General features: G+C 34.8%; 2 protein-coding genes across 4 annotated transcripts; one reads left to right on the forward strand and one right to left on the reverse strand.

Annotated features, from left to right (window-relative positions):
* Positions 1-5,538: 5,538 nt before the first annotated feature.
* LOC147068457 (glyceraldehyde-3-phosphate dehydrogenase) lies at positions 5,539-7,775 on the reverse strand. Of its 2 annotated transcripts, none has more exons than XM_085952878.1 (2): positions 7,715-7,775; positions 5,539-6,809 (listed from the first exon to the last, which is right to left on the reverse strand). In XM_085952878.1, exon 2 carries the CDS (start codon positions 6,797-6,799, stop codon positions 5,801-5,803), a length of 999 nt encoding a protein of 332 aa, XP_085809004.1. In that variant the 5' UTR covers positions 6,800-6,809; positions 7,715-7,775; the 3' UTR covers positions 5,539-5,800. The 2 variants fall into 2 exon arrangements, with proteins under 2 accessions (XP_085809004.1, XP_085809005.1); XM_085952879.1 differs by having other exon boundaries at positions 7,176-7,775.
* A 4,771-nt stretch (positions 7,776-12,546) lies between these two features.
* Positions 12,547-16,274, forward strand: LOC147068458 (uncharacterized). Of its 2 annotated transcripts, none has more exons than XM_085952743.1 (2): positions 12,547-12,671; positions 14,168-16,274. In XM_085952743.1, the coding sequence occupies exons 1-2, from the start codon at positions 12,648-12,650 to the stop codon at positions 14,729-14,731; spliced, it is 588 nt and encodes a 195-aa protein (XP_085808869.1). In that variant the 5' UTR covers positions 12,547-12,647; the 3' UTR covers positions 14,732-16,274. The 2 variants fall into 2 exon arrangements, with proteins under 2 accessions (XP_085808869.1, XP_085808868.1); XM_085952742.1 differs by having other exon boundaries at positions 12,610-12,835; positions 14,168-15,480.
* The last annotated feature ends 1,760 nt before the right edge of the window (positions 16,275-18,034 follow it).

The raw sequence follows: 18,034 nt of genomic DNA on the forward strand, positions 1-18,034 counted from the left end.
CCTGAAGGGGTTAATCCATCATGCAGGTACAGCACACATTATATAGTCGTAGGAACACGTCAAATCACAAGTATCAGATCGAAAATCTTACTATTATAAAGAAAAATTACATACCAATTTATTCCTATAAAGTACGAACAATATAGGGCTTTGTTTGGGAGTACTGGGCCAAAGGCGCCCAGTGTGACAACCGCTGGTTGAAGCTTTATAGATTCAGCTACCCAAAGCCACTCCACAATCCTCGAATTAAGTCCTTTGCAGGGAGGGGTACGCCCTGCGGGTTTTCTAACTCAATTATTTTATTTAATTAAGTGCATTTTTCCTCGTGTGCTATGGACTGAACACAGATGGCAATAGCATAAAAAGAAAGAAGAAATTATACTTATTTAATTTATATTCGAGGATTGTGGACCGTCAAAAGCTGGCTGGTCAGACGGGTGCGGTTGTATTGATGATTAGACCAACCGAAGACAAAGAAAGCCCTATATATACGTATATTTGGTGAGATGTGGCACCACAAAGCTCTCTGATCATACGACAATCACGTCCGGTGAAATGCCCTTCCTGCGCGCGGGAAGAACGGTTTTGTCCCGCGGAAATTAACCCGGCGTAATTAATTTATTTGGTAGGATTGATTTGCCCGGGCGGGATAACGGAATGCGTAAACAAAACAATTTAAAAAAAAAACTTAAGAAGGCCAAGCATAGAAATCGATATATCGACGCAAAAAGGTTCGCGCGTCAGGTAACGTGCCTCTATCTGATTTTTACAGATGGCAGTGCAGGTTCAGGAAATCGATAAACGCCGCTCTTTTTTAAACCAAAAAAAGGACGAAATATGAGAATTTAAGACGACAATTGACTACTTTACACCTTGCTTAGCGTATGTTGTGGTACCACATACCACACTACAAACCTCACAGGTCAATTAGACTTAATTCCTTAACATGTAAATTAATTAATAGAGCGGGGATTAAATTTAAACACAACTGCGGAATAATCTAACGCACACGTAAATCGGCAATACAAAAAAAAAAACTTTTAAACATTAAAGGGATCCTATACGCTACGAAACAATTACACTATGACAATTAAAAATAATACCAATAACACCTAGAATTATTTTTTATCACTGACAGGGCATGGCTTTAATATTATATAATCCCGAAGGGGGGCAAGCTTGAAATAAATTGGCGTAAAATTAGACACGAAATAAAAAGAATAACAAAAGGGAAGACAAAAGTTATTAACGAACAAAGTTACACTTATAGTTATACAAATATTATATAGTTATCGTTATACAGTATATAAGTTATACAAAGGAGAAATTAACGAAAAAAAAATATTGATACAGGGTACTCAGGGTTTGGCGGTGTGCTGGTGGATGGCACCTTCGGATGAAGGTCCTGTGGAGACCCAGGTAGGGTCTTCAAGGCGTCGGAGGAGAAAAGAGGCCTCTTCGAGTTGCGCAAGCTTCTTTTAAAAGCTTCTTTGTGCCGCCCGCGTGGAGGGGGCACCTCGGCGGCCGTCGTTAGTTCCGCTATCCGCCGCTGAGGTAGATCCCGGCCTTTTTTTACTACGGCACGGTATGTCGGTGGGATATTTAAACTGGCCGAAGGCCTTATGGGATGTCGTCCACCCCGCCCTCCTGGTTCTGGGGTTCTTGGCGTTCGCCTTCCTTCGCATAGGTGTAGAACGGCGATGCCTCACGCAGGTGACCAGGTTTGCCGCTACTCGCGGCGAGATGTCGCTAGGATGCCCGTTTTTGATATCCGATAGCTGCGGCGGGAAAAGTTCGATCTTTTGAAGATACCGACCTAACCACTATTGCCGGCTCATTTGAACATCAGTCATTTACAATATTAAGTCAACTGGAGTGGATATTCGAGCGGTAATGTCTATTTCCCGGGCTTTGAGAGCGTCAGGTTTTGCGCCGTTACGTACGTCGATTTTTGCATCGGATGCCTTATTATTCACTTGCTCTGCGTAAGACAGCAGGTAGTACGGTAAGGGTCGCATTGCTGACCTTGGAACGTCCGCGATGCGCCGCTTTCTTAAAATTCATCATCTCATCATCATCATCAACTCATCAATCTCATTCTTCAAGCGTAAGCGAGAAGCGATGTTGTCATTGTGCTATTTGACAGGTACGGATAGGTTCGTAGATAATCGGTAAACGTCAAAATATTATGTGTGGTGTAGCTCGTATTTCTTCTGGCAACTTCGCCACTATCGTTCAACTGTGCATGCGCATCCTCCGTGCAAGTACCAATTATTGTGTGAAAATTCAGAAGCTTCTGAACTTGGCAAGGCCTTGAAGAATTCATCTTAACGATAATGCTAATGTTATATGCATAAATAAGAAAACGAATTATTAGTCAAATCAACGTCTCTAAATTACTAAATTCCACACAGGAGTTTTCAAACAAAATAAAATTATCCGAAACCCTATCATCTTGGGCTCTTCAGAAAAGAAGTGATTTTAGACTCATGTCCCTTTTCCTTTCGCACACAGATATTATACCTATTCATTAGGTTTTTTTTAATAATATTGTATTTAATATCAGCCCAAATTGATTCACTGCTCGATGAAGACCTCTTATGAAGTTGTATAGGTTTTCACCAAAATATAATAATTACATCCGATTAAATCGATTTGGAGGAAGTATTGATATATATTTATTTTATATCAAGCGTTTGACAGAATAATTCACTAACACCATTCAGAATCTGAATATCAAGATGTATCTCTCTTTTTTTGTTTTCATTAGCAGCAGTTAATTTACGTACTGAATATTTTCACAAAATTCTTTGTTATATATAATTGGCAGCGGATTTACTGGTACTCTGAGTGTCTATTCAACAACTCAATCGAGGACATTCAGGAGATAATTGACAGGTTGCATGACAACTCATCTCGAGTAGGTTTAAAAATCAACACGAAGAAAACCAACGTTTTATGCAACAGCACCTGTCCTGATCCAGATTTCCCTCTGATTACCGAGGGGCAAAACATCGAGCGTCGACAGCTTTAAATACCTGGGGGTACACATCACGGGAGATGGCATTTTGCAGAGAGAGCTTTCTATCCGAATGGGAATGGCTGGAGCAACATTCAACTCGATGCGGAGTGTCCGGGACTCACGATTGTACTCGGTCAAAGCCAAATGCCGCATATTCGACATTTCTATTCTGACAGTGCTGCTTTATGGTAGTGAATCATGGTACCTTACGAAAGCTGAGAGCAACCGTATACTGAGTTTCAAAAACAGATGTTTGCAACGGATACTGGATGTGCGGTGGGTATGACTTTAGTAGCAACGAGGAGATAAGAGAACGAATAAAGCAGCCTCTCGTCGCGCTGAGAGGATATTGGACCTGGTTCAGCCTCGTGCTGCGGATGCCAGAAGAGAATTTCAACCTGGCTTGCCTGTTCTTCAAGCCAACCGGATTCTGGCATCCTGAAAGGCCGCTAAATACTATCTACTGAGTGTATACGGCGGAGCTGGTTTGACCTGGAAGAAGACTGGCGAGCGATAGGGATTCTTGGAGACGCCTCGTGGTGTCCATATGCTCTAACCAAGGGGCGGATATGGCCGAAGAAGAATGTCTATCAGTGGCGAAGGGTGGAGGTAGGCTGTTAAGATTCGCTATAAATAGTGCACACTAAACTTTGTTAGTCATATGTATTTGTTTTTATTGAACTAAGACTACAATTTACAGATCGTGTTAGTTAGTTTTTAAAAATCAATTAAACCCTGCCTAAACGAAACCATAATAGTTTTGGTCTAATTTGGGCGATACGACAAAACTGTGCACACTTTTTCATTCATAGTTATTTGTTTTCGTTGGATTAAAAATACATATTACACATATTGTTGGTTCATTTTTTTATTTCATTAAGCCCTGCCTAAACCAAACTATAATAAATAAAAAATATTATTCTATCTATAAAATATTCAAAGTTATGTATGATTTAATTGCATAATTTTAGATATTTTATAGATAGATATGTATTTTTTGACTATTATCTATTATGGCTTGGTTTCTCAGGGTTTAATTGAATTTTAAAAACTAACCAACACTTTCTGTAAATTGTAGTCTTATTTCAATGAAAACAAATATGTATGTCTGAAAAAGTTTAATGTGCACTATTTATGGAGGATCTTAACAGCCTACCTCCACCCTTCGCCACTGATGTCTATATGAGTAGGGCCAAATTAAAAAATATAGAGTGAAATAGCGAATAGCCTAATCGTTAGCAACAATGTTTGAAAAACAATAGAAATGCTGTTTAATGGATATTGATATTTATATAGAATTTATTATCATCTCAGAAATTACAAAAAGAATTTTCGATTATTGAGAAAATAGTAATGTCTTGATGCATGTTTATAGATAATCTCGAATACTATTCAAAAGACAAATATGTAATGTGTAACAGCGTTTGAAATTGCAAAGTTATCATTTTTCTGAAGATACAGGGTTTTGAAATTTTATGTGTATTTTGTAAAAATAAAAGTTGGATTTTTTTGTTATTTGACCTGTTTAGCTCAGACGGTCAAATTCTTCTTTTCTCGGTTTTCCACGAGACAGAGCGATAATTTTACCGATTTCACAAACCGGAACAGCGCTCCGGTCGATTTCGAGCCCTGATGTGTAACAAAAAGATATTCAATGATACTAAAGTTTGAATCAATTTAAAGAGGTAACAATATTAAGAAAGTCTATTATTATGTGTGGAGTTAAGGAAGTGAAATGAATCATTTAAATTGATATTGGAGGCGAAGGAAATAAGAGCATTAAAAATGAATAATCTACCGAGGATACAGTAACGTCCATTTAAGACAAATGATGCAGATATCGTTACGCCATTTTACGTGGTTAAATTTTGTTTAAAATATAAATATGTCATTTTTCTATGGGACCCTCTGGTGATGCGAGTAGAGTATCAAATAGTTAAATATGCCCATGGCTATTATCATAGAGGTATTGCTATTATATATATTATGTACTTACTAATATGAATATAATTAATTCCACAAGACCATGATGTGATCCTGTCATCAAACAATATGAATTATTGTTTTTACTTTTAAATTATTTTTAATATTGTTTAGAAAAGCAGAGTGTGAATATCTCTCCATAATAGAGATAAATTCTTAATGTTCTGCTTGCCAATAAAAACAAATGCATTGAGAACTACGATTATTGCTAATTCCAGTAGATACATAGGTACCTACAAATATTTGTAAAAATGACTTGATATAAATGTTATCCTGATTGATTAACGGTATGATTTTATTTATCAATCATTGCACCACCTTGGAATAAATGCACTTATCACGATGATCGCATAAGAGAGATTACCTCTTTAGCTAACAGAAACAAATAAATATTTCTATTTTATTGTTTTATTTGTATGGGAGAAGGTAAAAAATAATATTGTTCATTAATATATCATATTAATGAATTAAACTTATAGGATTCTAGAAATGTAAAAGCTTTTGTGCTGTCAGGAAAACAGTAAAAAAAGATGTAGGGGTATAAAGGTTTGAAACTTTATTTATTTAAATAATAATCATTAATAGAAATAATAAATGTTTAACGCAAAAAAAATGCACTGATTAACTGTTCATTAATCATTTTCAACAGTCGACGACTTAGTATTAAAAATCTTATTGATATACGACACATTCGGTGGCAGAATCCACCTGACGACAGCGCGTGCTAAAATTCTAGCTCGACATTCCTAACTTCGTGTGGATGGTACGGTGTAAAAAAATGCAACATCAATGCGTTTAATCCTTGCTCTGCATGTACTTGATCAGGTCGATGACTCTGCTGGAGTAACCGAATTCATTGTCGTACCAGGTGATGAGCTTGACGAAGTTGTCATTGAGGGAGAGGCCAGCGGCCGCGTCGAAGATCGAGGAATGAGTGTCTCCGATGAAATCAGACGACACGACGGCATCTTCGGTGTAGTCCAGGATTCCCTTCATGGGTCCGGCGGCCGCCTCCTTCACCTTCTGCTTGATGGCTTCGTAGGATGCGGGCTTTCCGAGACGGACAGTCAGATCTACCACGGAGACGTTGGCGACTGGGACTCTGAAAGCCATGCCGGTCAGTTTTCCGTTCAGGGAAGGAATTACCTTGCCTACGGCTTTAGCCGCACCGGTGGAAGCGGGGATAATGTTCTGGGCGGCACCGCGGCCGTCACGCCACAGCTTGCCGGAGGGACCGTCGACGGTCTTCTGGGTGGCGGTGGTCGCGTGGACGGTGGTCATCAGACCCTCGACGATTTCGAAATTGTCATGGATGACCTTGGCGAGGGGGGCAAGGCAGTTGGTGGTGCAAGAGGCATTGGACACGATCTTCATGGACGGATCGTACGCCTCAAGGTTGACTCCGCACACAAACATAGGTGCGTCGGCACTGGGAGCGGAGATGATGACCTTCTTGGCTCCGCCTTCAAGATGAAGTCCGGCTTTCTCGATGGTGGTGAAGACTCCGGTCGATTCAACGACATATTCGGCTCCGGCTTTGCCCCATGGGATGGCTTTAGGGTCGCGTTCGCAGAACACTTGAATTTTGTTTCCGTTGACGACTAAGAATTCTCCCTCAGATGTGACGGTGCCCTTGAAGCGGCCGTGGGTGGAGTCGTACTTGAACATGTAGACCATGTAATCCAAGCCGATGAAGGGGTCATTGATAGCTACGACACTGCCGCCGCGCTCGAGAGATGCTCTCAACACCAGACGACCGATGCGGCCGAATCCGTTGATTCCAATCTTAGACATGTTGTGTTTTCTGAAAATAGAAAATATAATTAGACATTATATTGAAAAAGTTTATAAGGTGTCATTGAGATCGGCTCAACACAATAGTATAAGAATATTAAGAAATCAAAATAATGAAGACAGAAAAATAAAAAAAAATGTTTTCTCGGAAATATTAAAAGCTGATTATTTTTTATAACTAATCAATTCGGATTGCATACATGGGATACTAGATAACTCTCTTGTGTAAGGATTAAATGAAATCCAGTCTCAAAGGTTAAACCTTATTATTTTTGTTAAATATAATATATTATTTTTAAATATTGATGATGAAAAACAAGTCCATAGATAAAAATTTATCTGAAATTGTTTTTTTGTATTAAAAAAAACTATTTACGTCAGGAGATAAACCTGTTGCCGGTTCGGATTCACTATCACGAATATATTTGAAACCAAGAAAACTATGTAGCCACCGACGTGTAAAGAATTATAAAAGTGCCGACTGCCAATTTTCTTTAGCAGAGGTCAAATTCAAGAAAACTTTCTTGCAGCTCAGGGAGACTGCAATGGTTTACGGGAAATGCACTTGTTACGTTGGCATAGAAGTTTTTAAGGTCAAAGAAAGGTCACTCTCGACAATTATGTGTAACGTCCCACACGTAATAACCTTTCAACTAATTAAACACAATAATATGAAATAGTAATTCTAACGAGTTAGGTAACACTTTTACACGAATATTTTCATTTATAAACTTGTACAAACTAAAGAAATTGAACTTATTAATAGACAATAATTGGAAAAAGAAACTATTGGACAAGTCGAGAATATAATCATAAATAATTATGAATTATACAATATGTTTGAGCCGGCAAACTTATAAATGAGTAAGATGATACTGATGAAGTTAATTTTGGGAAGAAATATTAAATACTTACAGTTAGTTTGAAGGAGGAGCACTCAAAAACGAAGCAGCAATTGCGCCGGCTACCAATGAATGAAGATTGGAAAAATGAAGTGTCAGATGAAGGGCGAATTTTCGTCCACAGAATTTGAGTGCGCGTGCGCATGCGCAATGTGGGATCGCATACGTTTCTGGTCACGTGGTACAGCGCGCACCAATCGCAACGCGTCGTATGCTGTGACGAATTATCCCGCCACGTTTAAAGTAATGTTCGAAAAATAAACTTGGTAGGTATGTAATTATAAAAAACATCTAGCCGATCATGCGTTTGCTGAGCTGTAACAATACCGTGTATGGTTTCAAAAATGTAATATTCGCACTGTCTGAATAATACATTTTGAAAATCTGTCAGATGAGTACCTATCTACTAAAATCTTCCAACGGCGCTCTTTTATAATCAAACTACAAATTAAGTAAAATAATTAGTTGGTATCTAGCTATACTTTGTCAAAATCGTGTCATGTCCCAATATTATTTTATGATGTGATGATAAACTAAATATTATCATTTACATGCTGACATTCATACTATCTGCATATTATAAGCGTCTTCATTTTCTTCTTGATTCTATTTCAATGTCAAATAATCACACCAGTGGCGGAACTAGGTACATAATAATATTATAAATACACGATTGTATCAGACCTCGCAGTGCGGATCATGGGGTAATTTTTGATGTAAAAATACATACATATTCGCAACTACAGTACTTATTGAAAAGAAAAGGTGAACTGTATGTTCATGATAATATTACGGCTTACGGGTAGGTATATCTGTGGTTCGAATGAACCATTCCATTGTTTGAGCCAACAGATGTTTTTTTACACAATTATTGATAAATGTTGCAAAGCACGATATTACCTTATTAAGAATATTTCATCCCGTTTCCCCTACATATATTGCATTTGCATGCAGCAAAAAATTATATTATATTATTATTATATTAATTATATTAGAAAATATATTATTATCACTATTTTAAGCTTTTAATCGGTCAATTTATTATGTTTATATCGCTCCGATGATGGCTTTATAATCAACGGTGATTTGAGCCGGAGCGCACTGGATTTTTTTCTGGGGCGGAGCGTGCTCCGGCACCTTTTCAAACAGTTCTCATCAATATTATGGTACATACAATAATTTTAAATCATTTGCGTATGTAAAATTATGTGATTGATATTTTAAACTTGAAAAAATATCAAGAACTTCATACCCAATAATCTGAGCGTAAAAATACAAGAGAAACAATAATTTTAGTCAGTCCATTTCCAAAGACAAATTAATGTATTGCCACTTCTACTGAGATCGGCCAAATTTGGAATTTTCGATAAGTAGGTTGAAATATTGAAGAATGTGCTTTTAGGTTTTAAATTATTAGGATTTTAAAATACCCAGCGACTGGCACTGTTTTATTTAGCACTGTTTGCAACCCAAAACAGCTGTCAATAAAAATAACTAAAACATCGTCGAGCCAACAAAACCTCGTTGGTTTCAAAATCATTATAATTAATTGAGTTCTAACACGTAAACGCCAGTTCAATGAATATACTATTATGGATTGGTATACTTAGTGTTATTTAACATTTATTTTGGTTAAGTTTTTAATACGATTCTTTACATAAAATAAAACATATCGGAATATTATTATCGACTTAGAGGAGAGGGGCAGAATTAAAAGTTCCGCTACTGCATCTCGCCGAATGTTTGAACAATATAAAAGTTCCTAAATATAGGTATAAGATATTTTTACATAAGTATTTCTTTGTAATTGAAACTTATAAGATTCCAATAAGAATAATATGTAAAAACCATAGTTATTACCTAACATAGATGAAGCAAGTAACCACGGAAAATGAAAATATGTACTTAAAATACATTTTGTTTAGCATGCATACACGTAAAAATGAAAGTAAGTGTTATTCTTTTTTTTCAAGAACTCTAAAAAGGAGTTTGGAGGTGTGTCCTTTGTTCAAGGCCTTCTACACAATAATTATTGTTGCTAATTTATGCAAATGTTTTACTCTCTGTTTATCTGCATACTAGATAGTAAATGTTATTATCATAATCACCGTTTTATCCGTTACTTTAGAATTTATTATTTAAAAAAAAACCTTCGATATGCGGATGATACAACGTTATTCGTAACTAGCGGAAGCAATAATATGTGCGATCTCCTTGGTGAATTGATAAACAAGCGCTGAATTCGGCCTGATAAGTTTGCCTCCTCACTAGACAAAACCATTTGAAACGAGTGATTGTTTTTATATATATCGGCCCAAGCATCAATGGCTCTGATCGCTGAGAGAAGGAAATTAGGCGAAGAGTAATAATTGTGATGTTCAAGAAAGCCATGAGTCGTTTCACCAAGACATGGAAACATCGCAGTATCACAAAACCAATAATAGGTAATCAATCCTTCCAGGTGGGGCGACACCAACATGAAGTCACTGAATGAACATGGCTGAAGCAACAAAATCGGCGCAGGATAGCTCTAGCCTCTAGCATCTAGATGGAATGAGATTTTGGCAACGTTTGTAATATCAGTGACCATCATCTTCAGTAATGAAGCAAAGGATATAAAAAGAGATAAAATAAATAACAATTTCGCCGTGTTCACTGTAAGTGCGATTGACAGAAAAGCAAGGGTTCCGGTTCCGATTCCAAAATAATTAGGGGTTCTGGGGTTCGGTTCCGGTTTCGTTTTCATCTCTGTCTTCAATACCACGGAGCAGATTTCTCGAAATAATAAGAGAATTGATTACAGATACACACACATAATGTAGTTGCTAAAAATGTTGCTTTGTAGCAAGATAGAAACCGATAAAGTTTGAAATAGAATATTTTTGTATTTATTTATATATTATTTATGTATGTGATTATCTCAAAGCCTGGGTGTTTGTGATTGTTCAAAATTACTAACAACCACATTGTACGAAAAAGCAAGGACATGGTTAATAATAATTACATATTTTGGACATTCAAAAAATAACTATAATATTAAAGAGTTTGAACTATAACTAGAGAGTAGCATAATACGAAAAAATCTGAATAGGTAGGTACTATTAATAAATTGATAGCGATATACCTACGTCCTTCGATAGCCATATAGAAAATATCTAGAAAATTCTCGAGAAATATATCATACGGTCCATTCCCTTCAGGATTTTCCCCCGCCCAGTTTGTCCGGCCCAGTATTTTTATAGCTGAATTTAAGAAATTCCGTTTGAAATGAAAATCGAGAGCTTTTTTAACCCAAAGATAAAAATTCATATACTAGGTAGGTATATCCTCTTATCATTTTGTTCTATATATTTACATACTTACATTAATAAGTCGCCTGCTGCGTCATTTTGCTTAGAAATGATTTAAATTGTGTTTCTGCGATACTATCTTGACTAGTAAAATAAAAAAAGGAGGAATGACCAACGACAAGAAAAAGGAAAATAAATTAGTAGAATATAACCTCACGCGAAGAAGAAAGAGCAAACCCCATCTCCAAGGACTTCAAAGTCAACATGAATAATAAGAGTTTTATTGGTAGGTAAAACTCCTTTCATTATCAAGCTTTCAATCGATTAATAAAATATATAGGTATTATGTTGTCTTAGCCATTTTCAACTGCTTGTATTAGGTGGGTCCTCCGTTAGGAAAAGAAAATATTTGATTTGGTGTACCTAGTATGATAATATTGTGTATCGATTATTATTCTCCGATAGGTAACTATTATTAAAAGCCATTCCAGATAGAACATTATAATACAAATTTGCTACAGAACCACCCTTAAAATGGGTTTTGCGTCATTCGGATCAATAAGTAACAGGTCTGGATACTAACCTACTGGGTTTTTCTTTCAATAAAGGGGACGTCATAATCAGGTATGAGTATACCGTCAAAAATTCAGCTCCCGTCCTTGGGCGACGAGCGACGATAATGAGTCCAACTCGTTGAGGATCCAAGAAGCAGAATCGCCAAAAATGAAAAGAGTTGTTGGAAAAGTCTGTAATTTCAGTGAACCCCAGTACCTAGTATCTAATGGGCAAAGGATATGAACACAGAACAATTATTATTATTTATTTTCTGAGATCCCTGGATATGAAGAAAAGATAAAGATGATGTCTCTTTAATTTGAAAGATACCTATTAGATGCCTATTAGTCATTGCACAAATGCAACTTGATTTTTGAAAACTTTTGTTTTACATGTTTTTCGTCAAAATTCAAATTTTCAAAGACAATTAAATATAATCGATTTCTGGTGCGTGTAAATGATTACATATCTATTTAAATGTATACATAGGTAGGTAATCATTTACACGCACCAAATTGTATTTAAATGAGCCTGGGCCATCATTTCTCCATAACAAACAAGACTGTTTTTTTTTTTTTAAATTCAATTACAGATTTTTAAAACAATAATTGCATAGAGAATTGGGGAAATAATATTACCATTCAAATAGCCTCAACAAAATATTTGAAAAAGTAAATAAAAAAGAGCCTACACAAGAGTGTATATTGTTTAAATATATCATAATAACAGTAGAATGGTATAACATTGAGTAGATATATTTAAATAAATACAACCTAAAATATTAATATTTAGAATATATTACTGTTATTTAGTGAAAAACGTCACATTTTAAAATATATGGGAGTGCCTCTGTTTTTTTTATTAAAATTACAATGTGTGTACAATTATTCGAAGCATTACATTGATGTCATGCACTACTGATAAAATGTGTTGCTGCTAACTAAAATAAATTATAGATGTCAAAATATTCCACACTATCAACATAATATTTGACACATCTATTACTGTGTTTATTTTGCCGAGTGTTTGTTATTGTGAAAATACGGAAAATATTTTCATGACGATTGACAGCATCGATAAACTGAGCATTGATACCCTAAAATGTTTTGCAGTGATGTTCCAGAGGTAAGATGCAAAATGAATTGGGTTTTTTTTCATTTGTGTCTTTAGCTGCACGCCGCCTGTGACTATTACGCCAGTCGACATTTAATTTCTGACAGGCGATTTAAACAGTAATTGTTACAATGTTTAATATACCCGTTGGTACTGCGAGTCTGCGCCCCCCAGAGGTAATATGGATATTATGCGATAACTTTAATTTGTAATAAATCTAGAAGGTAATTATGTTTTTAGTTCCCAATCGCTGTCATACCGTCTTAGAACTGCAAGTAATACAATTTAAAGGTTTATATTTAATATCGTGGCAAATTATTAGTAGTATTACGAGTTCAATTGAAACGGTTGACTGTCGATTTTGTTAAAATAATGATGGAGTTTCTCCTGAAGTATGCTCAGATATTGTTGCTATACTAGTACTAATAATTATGTGCGAAGATTGGGATTATTGAAACAGTAACTATAGAGCGAAAGTGAGCTATGTTTACTTTATTTTATCATTATTGAAAAAAATGTATCTTGCATAAAAAATGTTTCAATTGTTTGTTCAGCTCCAAACCCTCGCTATAACTTTGTTGCTCAACTCAAATGTATATATAAATATCTTGCGGCACACTTCCTGATCGCAGCTAGCCAATCATTTGGGAAGTTCAGCTTTAGTGCGAACAGTCTATAAATACCTGTCCGTGGTTAAGGGTGGAGGTAAGCTGTGGAGATTTGACATAAATAGTGCACACTAAAATTTGTCAGTCATGCTTATTTGTTTTCATAGCGCCTGTACACATACATGGATTTACTTGCAATAGTCTGTATTTTAAACTATCGTGATATAACTGTTTACGTGTAAAAATGCTAACTGTCTCTCCAATCTCATTCTTTAAGCGTAAGCGAGACGCAATGTTGTTATTGTATGGTGCTATTTGATAGATTCAGACAGGTTCGTAGATAATCGGTAAACATCAAAATATTATGTGCGATGTAGTTCGTATTTCTTCCGGCAGGTTTGCCACTGTCGTTCTACTGCGGATGCGCATACGTCATGCAAGTTCCAACTATTGCATGAAAATTCAGAAGCTTCTGAACTTTTTTCATCCATGCATGCAATCTAGCAAGCACGATAATACGTGTTTACATGTGCATTTTCTTGTTATGGCCGCACTAATACTAAACTGTCAGCAGTAAATCTATGCACGTGTAAACGGGATATAAGAATACAAATTGCAGATAGTTTTTAAAATTCGATTAAACCCTGCCTCATCCAAACCACAATAGATAAAAATATTCTTCTATCTATAAAAATATCTAAAGTTATGTGTGGTTTAATGGAATAATTATAGAAATTTTATAGATAGAAGAATATTTTCTATCTAATATCTATTATGGCTTGCGTTAGGCAGGGTATAATTGAGTTTTAAAAACTAACTAAGACAATCTGAAATGTGTATTCATCGTTAAATGATTACGGGGCCTATTATATTAACATGAAAAAAAAATTGTATTAACAGGAAGCAGGGGAAGCATCAGGGTCCGGTTTGAATAATCTAGATTCAGCGCTGCAGGAGCTTGGAATGCTGAGCACAATCACAAATTCAAGGAATCAGTACCTCCAGGAGATGCGTAGGAAAAGTTTTGGCAGCAGGCCTAACATTTACTCTAGAAAAATTATTCCTAAGCCGTCCGATGTTGAAATAGTTCAAATGAATACGAGATACGTTTCCAACGTGACCATCGGTCTCCGTATAAAGCGATCGACGAACAATAGAGCAGTGCCTTATGTCGTACCCGAGAGAAACAGAACGAAGAGTGAAAATTCAGAAGGCTTCAATTTGGACTGGCGAGAGTCCGCCGACTTGCAGCTGCCTCAAGATATTTGGATGGATTACGCATCGAATTATGTGTCTATTCTAGATCCCAAAATTGGAAACACCCTAACGAAACCTGCTATTCCTGCTCTGAGAAAGGCACGCTCTCTGGAAGACACGCGAGTTGAAAATATCGACGCTTCGCAGCCTTCGCATGAGATGGAATTTGTATCTAGTCGGATACAAAAGCTGAAAGTAATGGAATAGTCAATTAAAAGATCACTGAATTACTTATACAATATTGGTTTATTAATATACGCACGGTTAAAAGTGTATTATTTTGTGTTCTAATAATGATATTACTTAATCCTACAATAATTATGTATGATTTCCAAAGACAGTTTTAAAAGTAATATTTATATAAGCATTTATTATTATAGAGGTTTGTTGATTAGATTTTTTTTATGTTTATGGTTTAAATATTTTTGTTTGCAGAGTTGTATGAGATTAAAATATTTATTAGATAAATAATATATTGTCAATTTAATAATACATTGTGTTGTATGCACATTGTTTACTCATACTTTCTTTAATTATCGTTATCAATCAGAAAACAAAACATTTCGAATTCTCAACAGAGACTATATTTTTAATGCGTTTATAAATAAAAATATTTTACCTTTCAACTGACTCAATCAATTTAATAAGAAGATTAAATGTTTAATGCATATAATGACATGAAGTAAAACTAGTCTCTCTAAAATAGTAGGTGTAATACACCTACACATATTTGGTTTTTGTTAATTTTTGTATCCATTGTTAAAACTTCATATAAAAAATGCACTAGAGAATGTCTTTATGAAAATTAGATTTAAGTAGAGTGGAACTATGAATAATAGAGTGTGTATAGAAAATACCATCTATATAAACACATAATAATATACAAATTAGTGATTGTTTCACTTTAAATATATAATTAACATTTAGTTTAAAACGAGTTGGCTATAATCTTTTATAAAAAAATCCGACGCATCATTATACAACTTAGACATTGTTATATGACTTTCTAGATGTTTACGAGATTATTGAGATCCACATTGGATAAGAAATTCCTGGGTCTACATACATATTGTGTTTTTATCACATCGATGTTCTGTCAATATTATTTAAAACCTCTGTCATTGCAGCTGTCATCAAAAACAAGATTGTGGCTGTCAATAAAAAATATTTTTTATTAGTTGCTTGTTTTTCTATAATTGTCTTGAGATTCACATGAATATATTAAGAATGTTGCTAAAGCCGGATGCTTAGATCGGAGTGAAGGGTAATGTGAAATCAATATAGACTAGAAATTTAATATCGATTTTCTCATTAATTATACTTAATAGATGATATTGACTGTATTAATCTGTTGTTTTGTGCTGTGAATTGTTATTTCAAAATAATTGCTGTTTATCATTAAATGCAATTATATTGTCTTGGATGTAAAAAAATGATTATTTGAATACTTGAGTGACTTTTTATGAACAATACAATTGTTTAGGCAATTAGCTTTAAAGTTTTTTTCCTTTTCCATTTATATATGAAATCAGCTTTAATCAAAGCTCTCGTAAAAGAATATTAATCAACATTTTGCCTTGTTGACAGGCTTCATTTATAACCAGCATTGCCTAGTTAGCCAGATTCGTAGACGATGATTGTAAACAAATGGCTTGAAGGAGCCACATTCGCAAGCATGTATTTCGTCTAGATTTACCTAGAGTCTGGTTTTCTCGGTAACAGCTATTTTGCAGCCTCCTTTAGGGCTGGTCCCAATCTTGCCATTGTATCTATGTATATCATCAGCATATTTGAGGAGTTGCAAGGCTTTATTGTATTCGACCCCTGTTAGCTTGCAAAATATGTGTTTGGCGTATTGGTGTTTCTTGACAATGCGAATACATTAATGATATTGAATTTTTTGCCTCTGCGTTTTTAAGTGTTTTTAAAAATGTTTTTCCCGTCCATAATCACAGTCGAGAGCTTTTTTTATCTTTCCTTCCGTTTAAAAATCATATTTCTGTGGGATTCATTTTTTGTGCATGGTACCTATATTATGGAATAGAAAATTCATTAACGACCATCGTATTGAGATTTAGGGCCACTTGTACGATTAGGCCACAATGCTTGCATAGTCTTGCGATGAAGTAGTTACACCACTGCGTTTTCGCTGTACGTTTATATGGGATGGGTCGTTTAGATCTGAATTTAGGTGGATTTTTTTTGGAAGAAAACTGGACCCAAAAAGTGGCTAATCTTCATTCTGGGGAGGATTTGCACGTAGATAATATTTTTCTCATAATCTATAATTTTTTCCTGTCAAATAGTTTATTTTCTTAAACTGTTTGTTATAATTTTGTCTCTGGTATTCGACAACACTACAGACCTACAAACTTATCTTCAGAATGGCCAAAAATGGAACTACAAACTACCATAGGACGCCATTTTGAACAATTTATTTGAATGTCAGATTTTGTCCAGTTAAGAGTCTTGATTAAGTAGTTTTCGAGAGTGTTTGTAGGTCTGTAGTGTTGTCGAATACCAGAGACAAAATTATAACAAACAGTTTAAGAAAATAAACTATTTGACAGGAAAAAATTATAGATTATGAGAAAAATATTATCTACGTGCAAATCCTCATAATTCTTTTTTTAAATATGCCTCTTCTTCCGTTAATGGATACAGAGTTAAATCAATAATGCAATCTCTGGCCTTGATGTTATTTTGGATATAAAGAAATGTGTCTTAATCAATTAATGTGAATGATTACATATTCATATTCTATTACTCGCCATAGTTTGATCAAAATTGCAAAGAAATTGCTAATTTTATTGAGTATTGTTTCTGGTACTTAAATATATTTTGAATGTGACGATATTCACAACGAATATACTATTATTGGAATATTTTTTCGACTATGCTTATTTAAGTATTGTATCTGTACGTGTTTGACTGAAACCATTGCTATAATAATAATTAAACACCACTTGAAGCACGATCTTGCTACATATTTTCTGCAGAAAATATTAATAAAATGTTATATTAATAAGTTTGTTTCATTATGTTATGTATTCTCATTTTTCAGTCATTGAACCAACAATGAATTACACTCATCTCTCGATTTACGCAGTTTTAAATATAGTTTTTATCGTGTTTTTATATTATTTTGATACTAAAATAGGTCATGAAATATCAAGTGCGCAAAAAGCATTAAAAATGTTGTAACGTCTGTTCTATTAAACATTCATTTTTAAGATTGCAATAGTGTTAAGTAATAAATATATTAATTTAATATATATTTTTATAAATTATTCTATAATAAATTATCGATATTTCTTGACATCTGACGTGTTGAAGTGATAGATTTCGAACCAAACGTTTGATTTTTAAAGTTTCAATATGATCTAATGAATATTTACCTGCAATACGAAGAAATTCATGACAGTATTACTAAAAATAAATTTTAAAAATTCCTCAGTTTGTGTATCTGAAAATGGGCCACAAAAAAATTAATGTTTCTTGTGATGATTT

Source organism: Rhyacophila brunnea, unplaced genomic scaffold, assembly GCF_057557595.1.
Source record: "Rhyacophila brunnea isolate RB1 unplaced genomic scaffold, BYU_Rbru_1.0 scaffold_3, whole genome shotgun sequence".
Taxonomy (NCBI): domain Eukaryota; kingdom Metazoa; phylum Arthropoda; class Insecta; order Trichoptera; family Rhyacophilidae; genus Rhyacophila; species Rhyacophila brunnea.